This window comes from Canis aureus, chromosome 3 (genome assembly GCF_053574225.1).
Source record: "Canis aureus isolate CA01 chromosome 3, VMU_Caureus_v.1.0, whole genome shotgun sequence".
Classification (NCBI taxonomy): domain Eukaryota; kingdom Metazoa; phylum Chordata; class Mammalia; order Carnivora; family Canidae; genus Canis; species Canis aureus.
This window is the reverse complement of record NC_135613.1, coordinates 66,582,966-66,606,446: the sequence shown is the minus strand read 5'-3', so window position 1 is coordinate 66,606,446 and position 23,481 is coordinate 66,582,966. Positions and strand designations below refer to the sequence as shown.

Sequence of the window (23,481 nt, the reverse complement as noted above, 5' to 3'; positions counted from 1 at the left end):
GGTTTAAAGCCAAGTTGGATAGATTAGCCTTAGGCATGAAGGACTCCTTTATGTGGACAGAAGAAAGAAAGTGGGAATTTTTGAATACCAGCAAACAAGTCATGCAGATTTATAGTACAGGCAATTATATAAAATACAAATAAATGAGATTTGAAATGCAGGATATAAAAAGCTATAACATCTATCTTAGTGGCATCCAATTTAATTAACCCATACCTTCAGATTTAGTTAATATCATGATACCAGCAGTTGTCTGTACTGATTATGGTCTCAAGGCTGATTGCATTCCTTTCCGTAAGCAATCGAGGCCAGGCATCAGGAGAAGGTATAAAGACAAGAAAAATGTGGAAACTTAAGTGCCCTAAGGGGGAAGACAAAACTCCCCCAAAAGCCAAGAGCTTAAAAGAGGGTACATTGAAAAAGGAGCAGTGCATAGTAAGAATCTAATGGTGTGTCTAAGACCCCATTAAGGAATCCATTCTACATGGTGAGTAACTTGTGCAAGGGAAGATTATATTCTGAGATTCCTTTATACTGCCAAAAACTCCCGGGTTTCATGTAAAATTTTTATTCAGCTAAACAATAATATTTTAATGCCACAGCTTTTGCTATTAGTAAAGTAGGATCTGAGGATTCACCAGTAAAGAAAAATGTATAATTATCACTATATGTTTTAAGGAGAATTGAAATCACCTATAGTGTGGAGCAGGTAAATTATATGCATGTTGAATTTGCTGGTTTGGTGTTAAAATATCAGTAGTAGAGAAAGTATGTTTGCTTACATTTGCATAAGGAACACTGGAAGAGTAAAAAAAACTATAAAAAATTATTTGGAGGACATAGGGTGGTAAAAAGTAAAACTTTCCACTTGTATAATTTTATGTAAGGTATTACTTGTAGAAACTAAGAAAATTAAATTTACCACCAAGAAAAGAAAATACATAGAGTAAAAGAAGAAATTAAGGCCCAAGAATTCTGATTTTTACTCTCTTCTCTAATTTTTCTATTTATAATGAGAAAGTCATTTTTCTTTTTTTGGCCCAGTAGTTTATTCATTTGAAACAGTTGAATTCCTATAGACTATCTTTATAACTGTCTTAAAAACATGTATTATTTAAAATAATTTCAGGATCCTGAAATTATTATTTTGAGATAATTATAGATTCATATGCAATTGTAAGAAATAAAGGGATTCTGAATATCCTTCTCCCAGCTTGCATAATGAATACTATATCACAATCAGGATATTGATAAAATACGCCAACCTGATTCAGATTTCATCGATTTTTACATGCAGTCATTTGTGTATGTGTATATATTTATTAGTTTTTGCAATTTTATCATGTATATAGATTTTTATGACAGCTGCTGCAGTTAAGATACTGAATGATTCTAGACTTTTAAATGAATATTAATTTTGAATCATGGTAACATTTTCATAGATTTTTTTTTTTTTTCCTCATAGTGTTTTGGAACAACACAAACTGACAAAAGAACAGTGGGAAGAAAGAATACAGAACTGGCATGAAGAGCACAGAGGAATGCTGAGGTATTTGGGTGGCTGTGTTTTTCCTCAACTTAAAGTATTTTTATTTCATACATCAGATTATCCCCAAAGATCATTCGACTTATATGAGTCAATATAAAGCTAATTTTTAATCCAAAGTATTTTTGTAATTTGTTTGGCATTACTTTTACTTCAGTATGTTTTACAGTAAGCTTTATTTCAACAGGGAAGATTCTATGATGGAATACCTGAAGATTGCCCAAGATCTAGAAATGTATGGAGTCAACTATTTTGAAATAAAAAATAAAAAGGGAACTGAATTGTGGCTAGGCGTTGATGCTTTGGGTCTGAATATTTATGAGCATGATGACAAGTGAGTAAATTAGCTACAGTGAACTGGTCATTAATCAGTGATTAATATGGCTTTAATCTTAGGTTGTGTTTGTAAAAGTTCTTTTTTTGGCTTGGTTACTTTTTTTCTTTTCCTCCTACTTAAAAGATTACTTAATGCCATATAGATCTTATGTCTCCATTTTTTGCAACATTTCAGCATTCTACTTCTCAGTGTATTTTTCAGATGGGATGATGATTCACTTTTATATGATCTCTTGTGAGTTCTGTCTAGTAAATTAATTAAAATTTGTTCGCTTTATAGGTGAAGAATAATTCCTTAAATATTATGCATGGCATATAACTTGAAATTAATATATTAATTGAAATTAATTGACATAAGTCAAGAGCAATGAAACAAATTGATATATGATTTATTATATTTTTATAATATCTTTTTTAAGACACAGGAATTGTTTTGAATATTTTCAGACATCAGTAAAGTAGAATATCACTGTATTAAGCATAGTGAACAGTGTAATTTTGTTTTGAAATTGACCAGGTATTAATTTTTGTATTAATATAGAGTATGTCAGACTCTTAAAATACTTTTAGGAATGATAGCTACAGTTGCTTATTAATACTTTCTTCCTGGGATCCCTGGGTGGCGCAGCGGTTTGGCGTTTGCCTTTGGCCCAGGGCGCGATCCTGGAGACCCAGGATCGAATCCCACATCAGGCTCCCGGTGCATGGAGCCTGCTTCTCCCTCTGCCTGTGTCTCTGTGCCTCTCTCTCTCTCTGTGACTATCATAAATAAAAAAAAAAAAAAAAAAAAAAAAAAAAAAACTTTCTTCCTTTGCTATACCACATAAGCATTTAGGTCCATGTCAGTAATGCCTTTTTCTAATGCATTTCTCTTTATTCTGGTTGGTTATAGAATTTAGTTTCATTATTACAAATATCTAATAAAATACACATTTCTAACAATATATACTAAGTCCAAAAGAGCATTCTACTAATTTTGCTCTGATAGATATTTTTTATTTATATTACAAAGCAAGTTAAAATGCTAGGTCATTCAGAAGATGATCTTTTGAAATTTTTGAAAAGCAAAAACTTGGAGACTAATTTTTGTGGACCAAATCATTTTGCTTTTCTTTCTTTTAAAAATTATTGAATTAATTTATCCTGGACTACCCATTATAGATATGATTACAGATAAAGATAGGGAATATGAAAGAGAGGGGATTAGCTCAGAATGGGAGTCACTGAGGTTGGAGATTATGGACAAAGGGGATTTTGGTCTTACTGTACTGATTCATTTTTTTAAAAATAGTTAAAATCTATTTATATTTCCAAAAGATTTTTTAAAAAATCAAAATGGGGTATAACTTTAAAAGCTTAGTTAGGTTCTTTTACCAGCTCTGCTACTAATTGCCTTTGTGACCATGATCAAGTTGTTAACTCTTTGAAATTCATATAACCGCCAAGTTTACTTCAAAAGATTGTTGAGAGAATTATATGAGGAAATTGCTTTAGGATTTTTCAAAATAACATGTAAATGTGGTACAACGTTACCTTAAATACTATGTTCCCTCAGCCAGTAGAGGACAGTAGAACACATGGATAGTGAGAAACAAAGTTTTATGTAGAAAAATTATTTGCTGTGCTGCAGTTCATAATCTGTGTGAGAATTAAAAGGACTATAAATAGGTAGAAATTCATACTCTGTTCTTAGAAGACTAACAAGGTACCTTTTGGCCAGTAAGGGTATCATAATCTTTTTGCACACTTGTTATTGGATAACACTGACACATTTCATGGGTAGTCTGAAATAGTAAAATACATTGAAAAGCAGAAACAAAATTCCAATTTGATTCCTTAAATCTTTATGTGCAGTGTGGCAAGATGGGGGTAACTTGTATTTCTTAAAGTTGGAAATCCAGCTCTACCATTTATCCAAACTTTTGTATATGTGAATGTCTAAATTTTTTTCTAATGAGATATAATTCACATACCATAAAATTAATCCTTTCAAAGATACTGAGATTCAGTGTTTTTAATGTTATTCACAAATATAAGTTAATGCATTTGAAAGTCTTATGCTCTTAAGAAGAGTCATTCGGCTAATTTGGCCCCAAAATGTTACAAATTTTGTCTTTTGTTTCCTGCTTTTAATTAAAGGAATGCTCTCATTTTTTAAGGTTAACACCTAAAATTGGTTTTCCCTGGAGTGAAATCAGAAATATTTCATTTAATGACAAAAAATTTGTTATAAAGCCAATCGACAAAAAGGCACCTGTAAGTAAAATTCTTTTATGTTTTCTGTGTTAACTCTTTTTAAATTTCTGCCACTTTGCTGTGATACCATTTGAAGAGTAGCATTTTTCATTTATTGATTTGCTCCTGAGAAACATTCCCTTTCCATAGTTTTACTTTACTGCTGATAAAATGATGTGTGTTAATAAAAATACAAGGTTTTTATCTTTTTTATAACATGTAAATATTTTAACTGAGATTCAACTATAAGGTATGTGATGTTTATTATAAGGAGGTAATTGAAAATAATCACTATTCCTAAGAAGCAGTTAAAAACACTTGTTTGTTGATAAACTTCACAATTATGTGCAAATATGGCATATTTGCTAGGAGTTGGGAAATTTATGATTTTTAAACTGTGTGTAATATGACGTTAGAATTCATACCACATACTAAAATTTAGTACAGATTATTGTGAAGTACTATCCTTCAGGAAGATTTTAAATTCAGAAACTTTATGTTTAGGATTTTGTTTTTTATGCACCTCGTTTGAGAATCAATAAGCGGATTTTGGCTTTATGTATGGGAAACCATGAACTCTACATGCGAAGAAGGAAGCCTGATACTATTGAAGTGCAGCAGATGAAGGCTCAGGCGAGGGAGGAGAAACATCAGAAGCAGTTGGAAAGGTAAGGAATTTAAGGCTTTGATTCTTAATCAAGTACATGGTCTAAAATTTAAGAATGCCTGTTTCTTTGACATACTCTGAGTTTACGTTTTTACATTGTTTTCATTGTACTAAAATTGAGTATTAGCCTTATTCTCTTTTAAAATGAGTGCATATACTTTTCAAATTAGAAATCTTTGACAGTTATTTCTGGAAAGTAACTTTCATGAATTCATAGATGTGTTTTTTTTTTTTTTTTTTAACATGCTTGCTTTTCACTGACATTGGTTTGTGTACTGTATACATTTGGAATTTTCCAAGTTTGTTTTGCTTGTGGGTAAGAATTGCTGAGTAAAAATTTTGCTTTATTTTTTAAAAAAGATTTTATGTATTTATTTATTTGAGAGAGAGAGAACACATGCACAAATGGGGGAGGGCGGAACATGCCAACTCTGTGCTGAGTGTGGAGCCTGATGTGGGGCTTAATCTCATGACCCTGAAATGACTGGAGCTGAAATCAAGAGTTGGACACTCAACCAGCTGAGCCACCCAGGCACCCAGCTGGATATTTTGCTTTAAACAATGTTAATGACACTGCAGAACTCAAGTGAAAAGTCACTGTACAGAGCAACACCAGTACCCCTGCCAATAACACTGATTTTTCTCTTTAACCAGGTTCACTTAGACTTTTGAAAAAAGATACTATTAAATATATATTAGAGTTTTGAAAATGGAAAGATGCTGAATGAAAGCCTATTATTGACCCTGGAACCAGATTACTGGGTCCAGCGGCTTAATTCCCAAATTTGATTCTAGATTGATTTGGACTTTTTATTTTATTTGAAAAAATTTAGAGACCAACCTACAGTTAACTTTTTTTTTTTTTTTTTTTTATAGAGGAACTCCAATGAAATCCTCTGCCTTATTTTTTTTTTTTAAGATTTTATTTATTTATTCATAGAGACAGAGAGAGAGAGGCAGAGACACAGGCAGAGGGAGAAGCAGGCATCATACAGAGAGCCTGACGTGGGACTCGATCCAGGGTCTCCAGGATCACGCCCTGGACTGCAGGCGGCGCTAAACCGCTGCGCCACCAGGGCTGCCCTACAGTTAACTTTTATTGAGGAAATCTTTGTAGTATAGAATAACACAGTACTCTGAGAAATAGAGTAGATCCTAAATAAAACAGAAGGGCCATAAACATATTTAAACTTATATTTCAAATGTACAGGAAATAACATGATATGAATCCAAGAATTAAGTGGATGCTCTGCTGGATAAAATTTTGCTACTAAACACATAATGTTTGTGTTTAATGATGGGTTTTTGTCATAGTTGTTTTTTTCTTAAATATTCTGTGTAATTTAGATAGCTCTCCTCAGGTTGTCTGCCTTAGAGGCTGTGCCTTAGTTTACTGCATCACTAGACATTTTTTATATAGGCATGAAACTTTCTAGTAATCCCTACCCCATCATTAAAGATACTATATTGAATTGACTGGGATCACTCATTTTTTACTGCTCTCATGTGGCTTAGGATCATGTTGTGATTCTAGTCTTCCATGCTCATTAAAGTAGTTCTTTATTGTGCTTTACTTTCTATATATTCATACCCATCGTAGCCTTTCTGTCTCTCTCAAAGACAAGCTTTTTTTTCCTTTTTTCCTTCTTTCTTATATGCACATTCACACTTATCCTCATTCTCTCTTTCTCCCTTCCCTTTTCATCATGGCCCATCTCTAAGATCTCCTGTTACAAGTTAAAAAAATCATTCCATACTCATCACTCCATAAAATGTCCAGCTGTTCTGCTTATGTGTGGTGTTGCTATATTATTTATATTATTAAATATATTTTTCCATTTGTCTTTTTGTTTTAAGATTCTATTTATTTGAGAGCACAATCAGAGGGAGAAGCAGACTCCCTGCTGACCAGGGAGCCCCATGCAGGGCTCCATCCCAGGACCAAAGGATCATGACCTGAATCAAAGGCAGACACTTAAATAACTGAGCCACCCAGGCACCCCGATTTGTCCTTTATTTCTCACATGTAGAGGAGAGTGCTGTATGGCTTCTAGTATATGTAGTATGATTAATAAGTACCATTTGGTGATGGTGCTGTATTTGAGTTACTCTAAAGCTTAGATGAAAGTGAAAGACTTTGTTTCTTTTCTCCCACAATAACAATTCCATGGTTTCTGTCTTGAATACATTTTACAATCTTTCATTAGCAGACATTTATTGACTGCCTTGTACACTGTAGGAATTTAGTAGCTATTTAATTCATTTGAACATCTAAGGATATTTTATATTAGTCTAGCCACATGGGGGTATGGCAGGTCTTTCAGAAATGGCATGCCAAGTTTTCATTTATTCCCTGTTTTACAGTTCAGAAAGAGAAAAATGACAACTGTATATGTGGAAACAGTTTTGGTCAAGCCCATTGGCAGAGCAGCCAGCAAAAATACTTGGGGAATGCTCAGAGCTGTACTGCTGGAAGCTCTCAGACAAGAATAGTAGCTGGTCAGTCAGGGACCTCTTTCCCTACAGTACCTTGGGATGTGTGGCCATACTCTCTGCCCCTTAACTCCCATAACTTTGGGGTTTTGGCATTGAAATTGACGTTATATACCAGGGGTTGTTGGCCTCTGCAGTCTATGCTCTCAGTTATTTACATCCAAGTTAAATGCTAACTCATTCTGTAATTCCTGAACATGTTTTATAATAGCTAAAATTGTTACCACATTTAAAAATGGAGACATTTGGGATGCCTGGGTGGCTCAGCGGTTGAGCGTCTGCCTTTGGCCCAGGGCATGATCCTTGAATAGAGTCCCACATCGGGCTCCCTGCACGGAGCCTGCTTCTCTCTCTGCCTGTTTCTGCCTCTGTCTCTCTCTCTCTCTGTGTGTCTTTCATGAAAAATAAATAAAATCTTAAAACAATTTTTTTTAAATGGAGACAATTTAGACTCAGATACCCACATACTGATATGTAGCCAATCATAACTGGCTGCCTGTGTCAGTAGGACCCAGCTTCAAGGTTGCAAAGATTTCTGTGAGAAATACTGACAGTGGTATACAGACATTTGGCAAAGTACCTCATGCTTAATAAATAGTACCTAGTATAATAATTTTTAATATTATTAATGTATAGTCTGAGTAGAAGCTGAATATAAATTAGCTCTTAATTTTCACTTAAGAAAAATGTAATCAAAGGGTACCTGGATGGCTCAGTTGGTGAAGTGTCTGCCTTTGGCTTGGGTCTGGGATCAAACCCTGCATCAGGCTCCCTGCTCCGTGTTTGCTTCTCCCTCTCCCTCTCCCTCTGCCTCTGCTGCTCCCCCTGCTTGTGCTCTCTTGCTCTCTCTCAAATAAATAAATAAAATCTTAAAAAAAAAGAAAAAAGAAAAATGTAATTGAGTTCATCTGATAGTCTTTAAAAAGTAAGGTATTCTAAATATTTTCTGCATGTTAGTCCAGAGAATTGATAGTTTATCAATATGCTATTTATGCTCTTAAACTAGAATAACTTGGTCAAATGAGTGTTTCCAAACCAAGACTCTAAATAAAAACTTAAATTTCTCTTAGCTTAATCACAGGAGGCTTCATGGGGTAAGGGGGACTTTACTAAGACTTGAAAGTTAGAAGTGGGCTTCAGACTTAGAGGAGAAACCCTTACACTTCAGGTTTTGGCTTGGTGTACTAGGAGGTCACCATTAACTGTCTGTTTTAGCTGTTGCCCCAAAGTTGGAGTCTCTTTCTGTGGTGGGGACAGATAAATATCTAGGAACTGTGGGAAGTTTGAAATTTAGGTGTATAGAGTAAGGGAAAAAAACTTGATTAGTAAAACTTTGCTGATGAGTTTATCAGAGACTGGAAGTTGAGAAATTACAGGGTTTTGTACCTGAAATTCAGAATTGACACCAAATGGCAGTGATGTCCTTTTTGAGAATATTTAGATGTAGTCAGATATATATCAGAGATGAAATAATTGATTTTTTTACACTAAAAAAGAAATTATTCCCATTAAAATAATAGGAATATTGATTAAATTTATGAAATAGTATTATCTGGTAGTACTTCATCTAATTCTTATTCATCTTTATATTTCTGACCTTCACATGAAGTCTGATCCATGGTAGTCTCTCAGTAGTTGTGTGATGAGTGAGTGGGATGTATTTAAGAGAAATAGTCTCATTAGGCCCCTGGCAGATGCAGCAGAGTGGAGGAGGTGGTCTTTCACTCTCAGGATGATCTGTCTTAAGCAGTATTGGACACCTACTGTCATTCTAATGGAGTTGTCAAAGGAGATAAAACTGATTTACCATTTCTATCTAAGCATAAGTTGGTACTACTTTAGGAATGAAAAATGTGTTAATTCATGTTAATGATTGAAAATTGTTGCCCTCCCAGGTTATTTTAATTAATTAAACTATTAAAAGTAAAATAACCTGTGTGCTCTCTATCAAGCTTTTCTTATTTCTCTCAAGGGGAACTGTTCAGTTAACTGTTTTTGTGGTGGCCTGTAACGTGTCAGAATTCACTGAGTATGCAGTTGCAGTGATAAATCTCCTAATTTTTCCTCACATTCAAGTCTGCATCAAAAACATGCTTTGCACACAGGGATGTATTTGACAATATTACTTTCCTAGCTGTTTTGTAAATTTGTCCCTTGAAAATCTTTCCAAAATGGCTAAATTTTTAATACCTTTTTTAAAAGATTTTATTTATGTGAGAGAGCATGAATACGAATGGGGGGAAAGGTGGAAAAAGAGAAGCCAACTTAGGATCATGACCTAAGCCAAAGGCAGATGCTTAACAGACTGAGCCACCCAGCTACCCCTTTTAATATCCTAGACTACATTTTCTGTGACCCCACAGAAAGAAATGCATTATATTCCAGTATGTGTGCATGTACCAGGGCAGTCTGATGTTTTTAACTCCATGGGGTTTTTTTTGTTTTTTTGTTGTCGTTGTTGTTGCAGTTTTTTTAAGCCCAGCTGAATATAATGAAGACTCTTAAAATATTTATACTTAGTTTCTTCTTGGTGTACTCACAGTTCTTAGGTTTCGTGTAAATATTTCTGCATATTTGTTTATAACAATAATTTTATTTTTTATTTTTATTTTTTTTTATAACAATAATTTTAATTCCTCTTCAGGGCACAACTAGAGAATGAAAAGAAGAAAAGGGAGATAGCAGAAAAGGAGAAAGAAAGGATAGAACGGGAAAAGGAGGAGCTGATGGAGCGGCTGCGGCAAATTGAAGAACAGACGGTGAAAGCCCAGAAAGGTAGTGGCTTCCTTTTTTGACACTGGATTCACCGCTGTCTTGTCCAGTATTTCCTTACTGCTCATGAACCTCATCTATCTTGTAGAATAATTACACTTAATTATCATTTTAATACATAGTGGGATCACATCATAAACTTGTTTAACTGAGGCACATACAGTGCTCATGTGCTGGTTTCTCTTTCACTTAAAAATGTAGGTGTTTTCACATACACCCTTATTATATGTCAGAAATGACTTACGGTTCAGGATTCCATAAACACATATTTTCAGTACTTGCTAGCATTTAAACAAAAGCCATTCTATTTGATGCTTTATGGATATTTAAGTACTTTAAGGCATTTGAGCACCTTAAGGCATTTTAAGCTAGTCTGACTATAATTAACTTTTGGAACTCAATCTAAATTTTATTTCAGGATATTAAAAAAATACACAACACATAGATGTGAGCTTGGTTTTGGTAATACCTTGGGAAAAACCCACTTCCTGTGCAGAATGTAACCAAAATGCTACAGTGTATAGAAAGGATACATTGGATTTAGAGAGTAGTTGATATTAAATAACCCTAGAATATGCTACTTTCAAACAACAATTAGTTGGAAGAACAGAAGAAACAAAAAAGGTATTGAGCAAAGTAAGATTTTTTTCCCCATTCATAAGCAGTAGAATTTGGTGGGCGATGTAATATGAAATATATACTATTTATAAAACTAGAATTAACATCTGCTTTCCTGACAACTGGTAGAACCAACCATTAGTTTTTTTATTCTAGGTAGAATAATAACCTTAAAGTTTATTAAATAGCCTTATTTAAGATTATTTTCATTCCTTATATCAGGCTACCATGGTGGGGAGATCCTCTTGAGCAATGGGGAGAATAATTTGCAAATGTGTAACTAGAGGAGGAAGCCACAGAGATTGCTCTTAATCCACAAATTAATTGATTATTCTAATTCCAAGAGAATTGGAAATCATATTTCTAAGAGCAGAAATAGAAAAAAACCTATGCTTTAATCTGCTTGTTAGAAGCTTCACTTCTCAGAGCTAGAAAATATCTACAAAACTATTTAGTTCAGAGGTATTAAACAGACTTGCTTACAGACCTTAAGACAAGGGCAGAACTTATTCTTCTGAATTCCAACTTCATACTCTTTCTACTACTCTAGGTGCCTTTTCATCAGTTAAAGTAGACCTTTATGAAGTGACTACTTTGTGCAATATTTTAGGAATACAAATAAGTAGCATGCATGGGAATGAAATCTGTGTGGTTGACAGAAATAAGATGTATTCATAAAAATATAAATAAAGTGAGTTAATGTGCACTAAGTGCCATGTGAATACTGTGAGCAATACTTTTAGAGGAAGAATGCTGTAAAAATACAATGTGTGTTTTTTAAAAATATGTTTAAAGAAATTTATGATACTGGTGTGATTTTAAAGAAAAAATTGAACAATAGAACTTTTAAATTTGCATATATATTTTTCTAAGAGAATAGGTACTTATTAAATCTTTTGATCTTGTTTATTTAGGATGTATAATAAAAATATTAATGATTTACACACAGAAAACTGCTCAAGTCAAGAAGCACTAAAGAATATAAGGAAGATAGAACATAAGAAAGAATGTAGAGTATCCCTATCAAGACAATTTCAAATCAGTCATCTTATGGCAAAGGACATCTAATTTGTTTCTTGGGTTTTTTTTCCCCCTAAAATAAAGCTTTCCCAGGCTGTCCTAAAATCTTCATGTTTGTCTTGTAATTTATGCTAAATCCTTACTCAAATGCAGTAACTCTGGTCATATCTAAGTCATAATATTTAGTAGATAAGCCTGTAAGTTTTTGAGAAGAAACTTTTCTATACTTCATTATTGTTATTTTTTTTTTAATTTTTAAAGTCATTACTATTTGAAATGAATTTTAAATCATTAAATAGAACCATTCTACCATTTATATTTCCATAATTCACAGTTATTTATTTTTTATCATTTTAAACCATCTCTGAAGGTATATTTGAGATACAACAGAGCCAGTCTTGCATTCACTTAACTGTTCAAGTAAATATCAAACAAGAAACCACAAGAAGGAGTTGAAATATAGTAATGTCATTCATTTTGCATACATATTAAGCATGTAGTGTTACTAGGCACTGTTGTAGATATTGAGGATATGATGCTGAACAAGTTCCCTGATCTCATATAGCTTACATTTTATTGAGGAAAGACAGAGTAATAAAATTAATAGATAATAAAGGTCATTTGTTTTGCGTGTTTGGGAGGAAGTAAGCATGGTAGTGTGATAAAAGGTCTTGGGAGTTTGGGGGGCTTGTGCATTTTATGTTTACATTGTTTATGAATAGGATTAAACAGTAGGAATTAAGCTTTAATCTATCATTATTAAAATATGACCTTCAGCAAAAGATTTTAATCTCTCAGTTTCTTTAGGTTCCTAATTTCTAGAATGGAAGTAAATCTCAAATTTTTTGAAGAATTTTTGGGAAGTTTTTTAGAAAATTAATTATAAAGTATAACATACATATAGTAATGTACCTACCTCTTAGGTACAAAACTTAATGAATCTTTACCAAGTGAATTTATTCCTGTGACTACCCAGAAGAACAAGATACAGAACATTCAGGGAACCTCCCTTGTGTCCTTTCCCAGTCATTTTTTTTACCCCAAGTGTGACTTAAACCATTCTGCTGTATATCATCATAGTTTAGTCTTATTTATTTTTAATAGCTTTGTTGAGATGTGAGTCACAGTACCACACAGTTAATGATTTAAAGTGTACAGTTTAATGCTTAGTATATTCAGAGTTGTGCCATTGAACAATTATATCATCTCAAAAAGAAATCCCATACCCATTAGAAGTCACTTAGATTTTTTTCTGAGTCCTCCCTCCCCCAGTCCTAGGTGACTACTAATCTGCTTTCTAGCTCTGTAGACTTAAATGTTCTGGTCATTTTGTGTGAATGGAATCATGCAGAATGTGGTCTTTGGTAGCTGTCTTTCATGGAACATAATGTTGTTGAGGTTCACTCATGTTGTAGCTTGTATCAGGTACTCATTCTTTTCTTTGGCTGAATAATATTCCATTCTATGGATAGACTATATTTTACTTTGCATTAGTTAGTGAACATTTTGGTTGTTTCCACCATTTGGCTATTGGGAATATGTTGCTATGAACGTTTGTGTACTGGTTATTGTGTATTTGTATGTTTTTATTTCTTTTGAGTATAAACTTTTTGAGTAGATAACTGGGTCATATATGTTAGGTTTATGTTTAAGTTTTTAACAAACTGCCAAACTGGTATCTAAAATAACTATACCATTTTACAATCCCACTATCAGTGTATGATTTGTATGATCTATATATCCTTACCAACACTGGCTAATGTTAGTCTTTTGGATTATGGTCATCCTAGTGAATGTGAAGTGCTACTATGGTTTTGATGTGCATTTTCTGAGTGGCTAATGATGTTGAGCATCTTTCCATATGTTTGTTGGCCATTTATGTATTTTTGGAAAAATGTATTTTCAGTTTTCCTCTCATTTTTCAACTCTGTTGTCTTTTTGTTGTTGAGATGTTAGAGTTTTTTTCTATATTTCGGTAACAGATGTCTTATGACATACCAAACATATGATTTGCAAATATTTTCTCCTATTCTGTGGGTTACAATCACTTTGATGATGGTGTTCTTTGAAGTCTACTGGTTTAAATTTAGATGAAGTCCAGTTTTTTTAAAAAATATTTATTTACTTTTAGAAGGAGAGAGGGAGAGAGAGAGGAAGAGAGAATCTCAAACAGACTTTGCAGTGAGCATGGAACCCAGTCTCATGACCCTGAGATCACAACCTGAGCTGAAACCAAGAGTCAGAGGCTTAACAGGCTGTACCACCCAAGCACCCCTGGAGTCCAGTTTATTTTTCCTTTTTTGTTTGTGCTTTTGGTATCATGGCTAAGAACAGTCTTGCCTTTTTTTGAACTACATGTAAATGAATTCATGTGCTTGTCTGTTTGGCTTCTTTTTATTGAAAACATATGCCCTTACCTGTAGTTTGTTCTTTTACATTGCTGTGTAATATTCTATTATGTATATATACCATATGCTACTGATGATAAACATTAGGGATAGTGCTAGTTTGGAGCTACTATATATAAACTAAGGCTGCTGTAAGCATTCTTAAGCGTAGCACTTAGGTATTAATTTTGGGGAGGTATTTGCACCCAGTAGTGGAATTGCTGTAACACGGCTACAGTTTGTTGTAGATACTGCCACCATTTTCCAAAGTGATTGTTATCAGTGCTCATTCTGGTAGCAGTAGTGAATGAAAGTTAAATTGCTCCATATTTTCATTATTTTGATGACTTGTTACTGTCAGGGTTTCTTTTTGTATTCTTTGTTTAGCCATTCCATTGAGTACAGTTAGTACAGTGCATTTTCTTTATGACTAATAATTTGATTTTAAGCACTTTTGCAAATGCTTATAAGTAATCCATAAAGTGCCTTTTCCATGTCTTTTGCCTATTTAAAATTGGATTTTCTTTTTTTTTTTCTTATTGATCTATAGTTCTTTTCATGTATTGTTAAAATCTCTCCATGGTTTGCCTTTTTTTCTCTTTTAATAGTGTCTTTTAAAGTTGTCTTTAAGTTCCATTTATCACTCTTTTCTTATGGTTGTGAAGTTATTATTTTTTACTACCTTCTGGATACTGCTTTACCTTTTACATTTTGGTCCACTATCCATATATAACTGATTTTTGTAGGAGTCAGGGTTATTTTTTCCCATATATATTTTCAATTGACCCAGACCCATTTATTACAAGGACTGTTTATTACAAGGAAAAGTACATGTCCGTGTACAGTAGGAAGCATGTTTCAAAGACAAGGGCAAGCTATTAGGCTCTGGATTACTTAAATTTTACATTATCTTCAATGGCATTGTTAATGGGTACATGTTGCATACTTTTATAAAATCTGAAGTTGAGAAAAGGAAGAAAATAATTATTTGAATAAGTTATTATAGGGAGCCATTTAGTTGATAACAGGACAAACTACAGCTCCAGTAAAGTTTATTATCTATCTGCTAAGACTGGACTACTCAGTTGGGAGTCCTCAGTCCAGATGTTCTTCATATTTCATAGTACGGACTCTCTTCTGTGGTATTGCAAGGTGATGCACATCCTAGATTGTTCCTGGGTTGGTAATTTCTCTTTTTGCCATATTAATTGTACTTTTCCCTTCCTCCCATCTTCTATTCATAATTCTCTTCTGAATAGAGAGCTTCTGGAAAGGAAGTTCTGGAGATGGATAGTCTAAAAGATGAGGGTTATTAGCTATTGGGATGTCTTTGCTGCACACTTCTGTGTATTGAGGATGTGGGAACAGTGGCTGAATGTGGTGACAAGTTCCAGAACTCTGATTTATCTTCCACATTGGCATTTATTTCTAGCTTTTCTATGGATTTCCCCCAGCTTCTACAAGTCTAGCCTTTCAGATTTTCTTTCCTTAACCTTTATTTTAAGTCACTGAAGGAGCTTCACATGTACTTCCACATTTGCAGCTTTACTGGTTGTTTGGTGGTTATAAATATTTTATCTTTTAGGAGGATGACACTTCAATACATGACTCTACTTGCTCAAGGTTTTGCCAAAATAAATGAGTAAGTAGTGTTATCTGGGTCCCTGTCAATGACCTCCCGAATTTTATCTGTTTCTTTATGGGGGCTATGGATTGTGGACCTAAATGCTGAAAGGAGAATGAAGTTTCTAGAAAATACCATAACCATAAGGAAAATATTGATAACTTGGATTTCCATAATTATAAAGGGGACTCTGGCCCTTGATATCTTGCAGAGGGTTTATAAGATGCCTGAAGATCTGCTTCTTCAGGATTGTCAGTATTCCTCTAGACTTTATTATCTTTCTTCATGCTTTGCTTATTCTTCAGCTTTCCTAGATAAGCAGTATCTATTATATTTATGTTAATATCCTTACTTTGCTAACTGCAATATCTGGATAATCTTTGGGCCCTTACAGTTGTCTCTTTTTCTTTTGTGGGGTCCTAAGGATGTTGGAGGGGGTCATTTGGTCCCATCTTCCTAGTATACTTGGTAATTTTGGTTGCATGCCTAACATTGAATATGAAACATTAGGGAGACTTTGGATGATGTTCTTTTCCTTTAGAGAGGATTTAATTTTGACAGGTAGAATATGAGCAGATCATGGGTGGAATTGAGCAGGATTTCAGACTTTGCTGGTTTTTCCCTCCCTGCTAGTCTGTAGCCCTTTGTGAGGGTCTTCTGAGGGACTGCTTATTTCCTGGAGTCCTTCTGTCTTAGAGGGCCCTGAACACCAGCCTCTGGCTCCTGGCTGCAAGAGAGTGCTCAGCTTTGTGCTTTGTGCTCAGCTCTTTAGCCTATCATAGCTGTTTTTTGCTTGTCTCCTTAGTTTTCTACCCCCATATGTGTACATTATAGGAGTTGGCAAACATTTGAAAGGAAATAGCATGAAGATTTTAGAGCTTACTTTTCTATTTACTCCTTTTAAGGGTCTTGGCTTCTCAAGCCTTGGGTGCCTTGAGGTAGCACCTCAGTCTGCATCTCTGTCTTCTCAGCCTTGTTCAGCTGCAGGCCTCAGGCTGCTGCACTCTGCTCCACCTCTGTTCCATTCTGCTGGGATTTTTGAATATCTATTTTTTTGTATACAAAATAAATACACACTCAAAACTATATTCTTGTTTCTTCTTTCTTACATAAAATGTGTACTGCACATACCCTTTTTTGTACTTTGCTGTTTTCAGCTAATACACTCTTAAACATCATATGCATACACTCCAAGAGATCTTCCTTACTTTGTTTTTGGTATGGTGGTGTAATACTCCATTGCTTAGATGTAGTGCAGATCTTTTAAAATTGCTTTTATAGTGAGTAATTGGTAATCACCTTCTTAATTTTATGATTTCTAAGAATTAAGACTATGGAACTTCCCTTTGCCTTTTTTTTTTTTTTTTTAACAACAGTACTCTTTTCCTAAGGAAGAATGTGATACTTAATAAACTATTATCTTTGGGAAAAGGAAGAAAACTCTATAATCCTTTTGGGATATAGTTCCTTAATGTATTTTTTACTAATTCTTTTGCAGTTATGTAGTTTCTAAGCTTTGCCCTCAGGGGAACATAAGAGATCATTTGGCTTGCAAAATCTTAGACCTGTCAGAAATCAAATTTTTTTTTTTAAGAAATCAAATTTGTGTTCAAGCCTGATGGGGAAGGAGAGCCTTTCACAAATTTTATTAGCTTAAACTTCCTTGATCTACTCCCAAACACCATAACCATCTACATCAATGCAGTACTATTAATGAAAGAAGCAGCTTATTCTTGCAACCTTTAATCTTCTTCCTGAAAGAGCTGATCTTCTAAAAGAAGCCATATTCCTTGATACCCTCTTCCCATATGCCAGACCTCAAAAATTATAGGTCCTAGATTTCTATGAACCAGGGAAGCAAAATACTGATATTATTTACCTTTTTAAGCTAATCCTTCCCTGCAGGTGTTCTAATGGGATCCAAGGTCTTAGAGGCATGTTTGTTTCATAGAAATACTCTAATAAGTGGATTTGTAAGCTTTTCTATAACGGGCCAGATAGTAATACTTCAGGCTTTGCAGGCCACATGGTCTCTGGTGCAGTGATCAACTCTGCTGTTGCATAGTGAAAGCAGTTGTGTACTGTGCATAAACATATGAGGATATTGAACTAAATGAGGGTATGAGTTCCAGTAAAACTTTATTTACAAAAATAAGGCATTGAGTTAGTGGATGATAGTTTTCCAGTCTCTGTTCTCATTTAACTGGGGAGGAAAGAAAGAAGTCATTTCAAAACATTCCTTTCTAGAAGAGACTAGAATAGATTTGAAGTTTTGATTTATTTTCAACATTTAAAATAATTTACACTTTTGTATAATTCTTAATAGATCACAAAAGAGCCATAGCCTTGTCTATATTCTTAAAAATGATAGTTACTGCAAAAAAATGACAGAAAATAATGAATATTGGGAAATATTTAATTTAAAATTTAACTTTAAAACCCAAACTTATTTTCCTCTTTCATAGTACAGAAGGAAATTTTGCTCTGAGAGAAAATGCATTGTTTTTATTTTCTTTAGTTTGTTTGCTAGTTTAGATGAATGATACAACAATGAGTTTTGTGTGCTTTATATATCAATCAACTAGATGGAAAGAATGATCCTAAGAAAAGTTTGATAAGTTAGCTTGATGTCCCAGTTTTAGAAGGCAAATTCTAAAATGAACAATCCTAGAGCTTGGACTCGGCAATATCCAGTGTTATATACATTTCATCTGTATAGCCAGATAGCCACATACAATTTTTACATTATTTTATCAAGAATTTAAACTTTAACCAGTCATTTCTCTTCCTGCTCCTCTCCAAACCTCCCAAGTCTTAACTGCAATTACCTAAATTAATTCTGACCAGGACCAACAAAATTAAGAATGGTGAAAAGAAGTGTGTGTGTTATAATTAGCTTTCAAACCTCACAACATACAGATTTGTAGTTGTTCCTCCTTTGGGGAGTATACAAAGAGGGAGAATCATTATTTATAGGACATTGCACCCTCTTAAACAGACAAATTCTGTTGTTTTGTGTCCCAAAATGTCCTTGTTTTTAAACAAGAGTTGTCAGAATAATGTTTAAAAGTAGTACTTTTAAACTTACATAAAAATTTTTGGCTTTGTACTGATAATGTTTTTTTCTCACTCATCAAATAAGAAAACACTTTATGATCTGTATACTGAAAGATTAAAATTCATGTCACTTATCTCCAAATATTATCTTGTATTCATACCTGAAGAATGACTATCAACCAATAATTCAAAAAAATTTTAATAATTGATAGGATTCACATCAGAATTTCTGTTTTAAATCAGTATCGTTTTCAGTCTTAATGTCTTGAGTTTCCTTATCTGATACTTAGTAAAAAATTTTATAAGTTTTAAAGTGTATTGTTTTATAGAGTTTTGAAATAGATGGCAAGTTGTGTAGGTCAAAACTTTGGAGATATTATTTTTTTAAAACTAAAGATGTACTTCTAGCCTATGCTATACATTGAATTACAAAGAATTTTCATTTCTTCAAATTTTTTGTATAGTACTTTAAAAAATTATTAGGCTTTTGCCAAGTTAAAGTATGTATTCATTTGCAGATGTTCTAATTTTAGATTAGATTCTTCATTACCATTTTGGCTTCTTTTGATAATGAGAATAATTGGAATTAACCGCTGTTTGGTGGGGGGGTGGGCGGTGTACATATATTTGACAGAACTAGAAGAACAGACTCGGAAAGCTCTAGAACTGGACCAGGAACGAAAACGAGCAAAGGAAGAAGCAGAAAGGCTTGAAAAGGAACGTCGAGCTGCTGAAGAAGCCAAGTCTGCTATCGCAAAACAAGCTGCCGATCAGATGAAGAATCAGGAACAACTGGTCAGGAACCTGTCTTAGTTCTGTTTCAGAAAAAAGAACAATTGAGACAAAAGCATGATGAAACAAACTTTGTAAAATTCAGTATATTAACATCTGGAAGGCAAACCAAAGCTACAAAGTGTGGAAATAAACCTAAAAGTTTTATTTCGGCCTTAAAAAAAAAAATCACCTAAAAATAAAGACATTAAAATATAAACGGAGCCTATTGCTAACAAAAGATTTCAGATTGACTTAAACTTCGCATAAGCCAGTAATGTGGTTTTTTTGTTGTTGTTGTTGTTGTTGTTTTTGTTTGTTTTTGTTTTTTTTTTAGATAAATTGACACTATGTTCTCATTCCTTCTTAGAAGATAACTGTAGGCCATAATTTATTGAATGTTTTTGTTTGTTTATTGAACTTGCAAGTATTGAGTAGGCATGACATTTAAAAGATCCTGGAATTAAATATTAGCTCAGACATTTTACTTGCTACATGTCCTTGCGTCTTTGAGCTTCAGATCCTTCCCTTTGAAAAAAGGAGTAAAGGCACCAAATAGGATTGTTGGGGAATCCAGTGAGACTATTTGATAACATGCTCTTTAAACTAGAAAGCATTATATAAATTGCATTTTTTTCTTTTGTAGGCTTTAGCAAGTACTTTATTGATCAAAGTTTAAAAATAGCACCTGAGTTGCACATTTAAGTTCCTGCTATGAAACAGGAAGAACTACTTGTCTATTAAATAATAAAACTGCTCTCACTTTGCTTACTAGTTCATAAGACCTACTATAAATATTTATGTTCTTAAATATTACCTTTTTTAAAATAAAAGACTGTCTAAAAGAGAAACATATAAAACAGCCCGAGGATGTACATTAAAGCTTTGTTGACAGAGTGTTAATTTTAGAAATGTATTTTTTTTAAGTATTGGTAATCATATTCTTTATTTTAGGCAGCAGAACTTGCTGAATTCACTGCCAAGATTGCACTTCTAGAAGAAGCCAAGAAGAAAAAGGAAGAGGAAGCTACTGAGTGGCAACACAAGGTGATCATTTGTTTCTTCACTCAGTATCATTTATGGAATATCTGTTTTTGTACCCAGTAGTATGCTGAGTTTATAGAGATAAATATAAGATACAGTCACAATTTAGAGAGAAAAGATAACTGTGTATATGAATGTGTGTATTGTAATAAATTACTAATCTGTTGATGCAAGTTAAGTACTTTGGGAACACAAAAGAGGTGATTAATTTCTTTGGATTAAGGCAGGTGTTGGGGAAACCTTTCTAAATTTAAGCTGGATCTTGAATAGTAAATTGAATTTTGGAGTAGAAAAGATTAAAAGTGGTAAGAGACTGCAAAGTTCATCTTTCCAGAGGGAACAGAATGTGAATAGAATGTACATGGCAGACTTAACCTAAACTTTGGAGTATAGGTTCAGAAATCCTGAGAGATGTAGCCAGAAGATTACAGAGGAAATTAAGTTGTAAAGGGCTTTAAATAAATTGCAAGATGATAGGGAGTGTCTGTAGACATTAGGCTTTGAAGATTTGGAAACAGGACTATAACATATAACATGATCAAGTATGGCTTCATAAAAATAATGTAGCAATCAATGTGGAGGATGGATTGTTCTAATGGGTAGGTTTACCTGAGAAAGAAGAGGAACAGGATTGTTGAGAGACATCTTGTGGTAGACTCAAGGGCATGACCACCAAATAATGGACATGAAGTCTTCAAGGGATGCAATGAAGATGATACTTACTGAAATTTCTTTCTTTCTTTCTTTCTTTCTTTCTTTCTTTCTTTCTTTCTTTCTTTCTTTCTTTCTTTCTTTCTTTCTTTCTTTCTTTCTTTCTTTCTTCCTTCCTTCCTTCCTTCCTTCCTTTCTTCCTTTCTTCCTTTCTTCCTTTCTTCCTTTCCTTTCCTTTCCTTTCCTTTCCTTTCCTTTCCTTTCCTTTCCTTTCCTTTCCTTTCCTTTCCTTTCCTTTCCTTTCCTTTCCTTTCCTTTCCTTTCTTTTCTTTTCTTTTTTGTAAGATTTTATTTATTTATTTGAGAGAGAGAAAACAGAGGGAGAGAGCACAAACGGTGGGGGGGTGTGCAGAGGGAGAGGGAGAAGCAGACTCCCCTGAGCAGAGAGCCTGGCTCAGGGCCCGATCCCAGGACCCTAGGATCATGATCTGAGCCGAAGGCAGATGCTTTACTGACTAAGCCCCCCAGGCACCCCAGGAGTTTGTACTTTTTAGACCCTTCCACCATTTGCTCACTCCTCATCCTCCCTGACACCCTCCACTTCTGGTAACCAGGAATTTGTTCTTTGTATCCATGAGCTCTGTTTTTAAATTTTTTTTACACTTACATATAAATGAGATTATATGCTATTTGTCTTTGTCCTACTTCACTTTGCATAATGCCCTCAAGTTCCATCCATGTTGACATAGACAGCAAGTTTCTTTTTTATGGCTGAATAATATTCACGTGTATATGTAAACCACACTCTCTTTACCCAGTCATCCTTTGATGAACAGTAGGGTTGCTCTATGTTGGCTGTTGTAAATAATAAGGCTGCAGTGAACATGGTGGTATATATTGTTTCAACTTAGTGTTTTCATTTTTGGGTAATAAATACCTAGAAGTGGAGTTGCTAGATCATATAGTAGTTCTATTTTTAATTTTTTGAAGAACCTCTGTAGTGTGTTCCATAGTGGCTGCACCAATTTACATACTCACTAATAGTGCACACAGGTTCTCTTTTCTCCATGTCCTTGACAATACTTGCTGTTTCTTTTTTATAATAGCCATTTTGAGTGGTGTGAGGTGGTAGCTCATTGTGGTTTTGATTTGCATTTCCATGTTGATTAGTGATGTTGAGCACCTGTTCCATGTGTCTGTTGGCCATCTGTATCTTTTATGGAAAGATATCTATTCAGATCCTCTGCCCATTTTTATTTTTATTTTTTTTATTTTTTATTTTTTTAATTTTTATTTATTTATGATAGTCACAGAGAGAGAGAGAGAGAGAGAGAGAGAGAGGCAGAGACACAGGCAGAGGGAGAAGCAGGCTCCATGCACCGCGAGCCTGATGTGGGATTCGATCCCGGGTCTCCAGGATCACGCCCTGGGCCAAAGGCAGGCGCCAAACCGCTGCGCCACCCAGGGATCTCTAATTTCTCTCTGCCCATTTTTAAATCAGATTGTTTTTTAACTGTTGTATGAGTTTCTTATATACTTGGATATGTGATTTGTAAATATTTTCTCCCATTCAGTAGGGTGCCTTTTCATTTTTTTAATAGTTTGCTGTGCAGAAGCTTCTTAATTTGATGTAGTCCCACTTGCTTATTATTGCTTTTTAACTTTACTTTTGGTGTCCAATCCAAAAAATAATTGTCAAGACCAATGTCAAGGAGCTTGCTGCATATGTTCTCTTCTAGGAGTTTTATCGTTTTAGATCTTATGTTCAGATTCATGATCATTTTGGGTTGATAATCTGTATGGTGTAAAATAGTGGTCTACTTTTATTCTTTAGCACGTGTCTGCTGAGTTTTCCCAATACCCGGTTATTGAAGAGACCGTCCTTTCCTCATTGTATATTTTTGGCTGCTTCACTGTAAATTAATTGATCATATTTGTGTGAGTTTATTTCTGGGCAGACTACATTCAAAATTGACCCAAAATCTTTTATAGCTAATTTGGCAGGACAGTGTCCAGATTAGGACTTTGCATTGTATATGTTTGTTTTAAGTCTCTTTTAAAATAGGACAGTCCTTTTTATGATACCGAATTATTGCAAGGACCTGCAGACTGTCCCTTCTCCTTTATTTTTGTTTAGTTGCTTCCTTGTGGTGTTACCTTCTCCTTTTATTATCATTAGTATTCCTTGTAAACTGGAAAATAGACCTAAAAATTTAAAGGATTGAAGTTAAAAGTTTTTGGCTACAATGCCTTAGAAGTG

The 23,481-nt window shown here is 34.1% G+C and overlaps 1 protein-coding gene and 1 long non-coding RNA gene across 6 annotated transcripts in view; one reads left to right on the top strand and one right to left on the bottom strand.

Annotated features, from left to right (window-relative positions):
• RDX (radixin) overlaps nt 1–23,481 on the top strand; it is an 87,185-nt gene that overhangs the window by 33,842 nt on the left and 29,862 nt on the right. For all 5 annotated transcript variants that reach the window (XM_077893404.1, XM_077893407.1, XM_077893406.1 and 2 more), the window contains exons 7-13: nt 1,466–1,549; nt 1,734–1,880; nt 4,042–4,138; nt 4,622–4,785; nt 9,922–10,052; nt 19,390–19,550; nt 20,481–20,573. In XM_077893404.1, the coding sequence (XP_077749530.1) occupies nt 1,466–1,549; nt 1,734–1,880; nt 4,042–4,138; nt 4,622–4,785; nt 9,922–10,052; nt 19,390–19,550; nt 20,481–20,573 (877 nt within the window). The remainder of the gene's footprint in view (nt 1–1,465; nt 1,550–1,733; nt 1,881–4,041; nt 4,139–4,621; nt 4,786–9,921; nt 10,053–19,389; nt 19,551–20,480; nt 20,574–23,481) is intronic.
• Nucleotides 19,277–23,481, bottom strand: part of LOC144311221 (uncharacterized) — a 33,135-nt gene continuing 28,930 nt past the window's right edge. The window contains exon 4 of the long non-coding RNA XR_013376795.1: nt 19,277–19,570. This is a non-coding gene — a long non-coding RNA (uncharacterized LOC144311221). The remainder of the gene's footprint in view (nt 19,571–23,481) is intronic.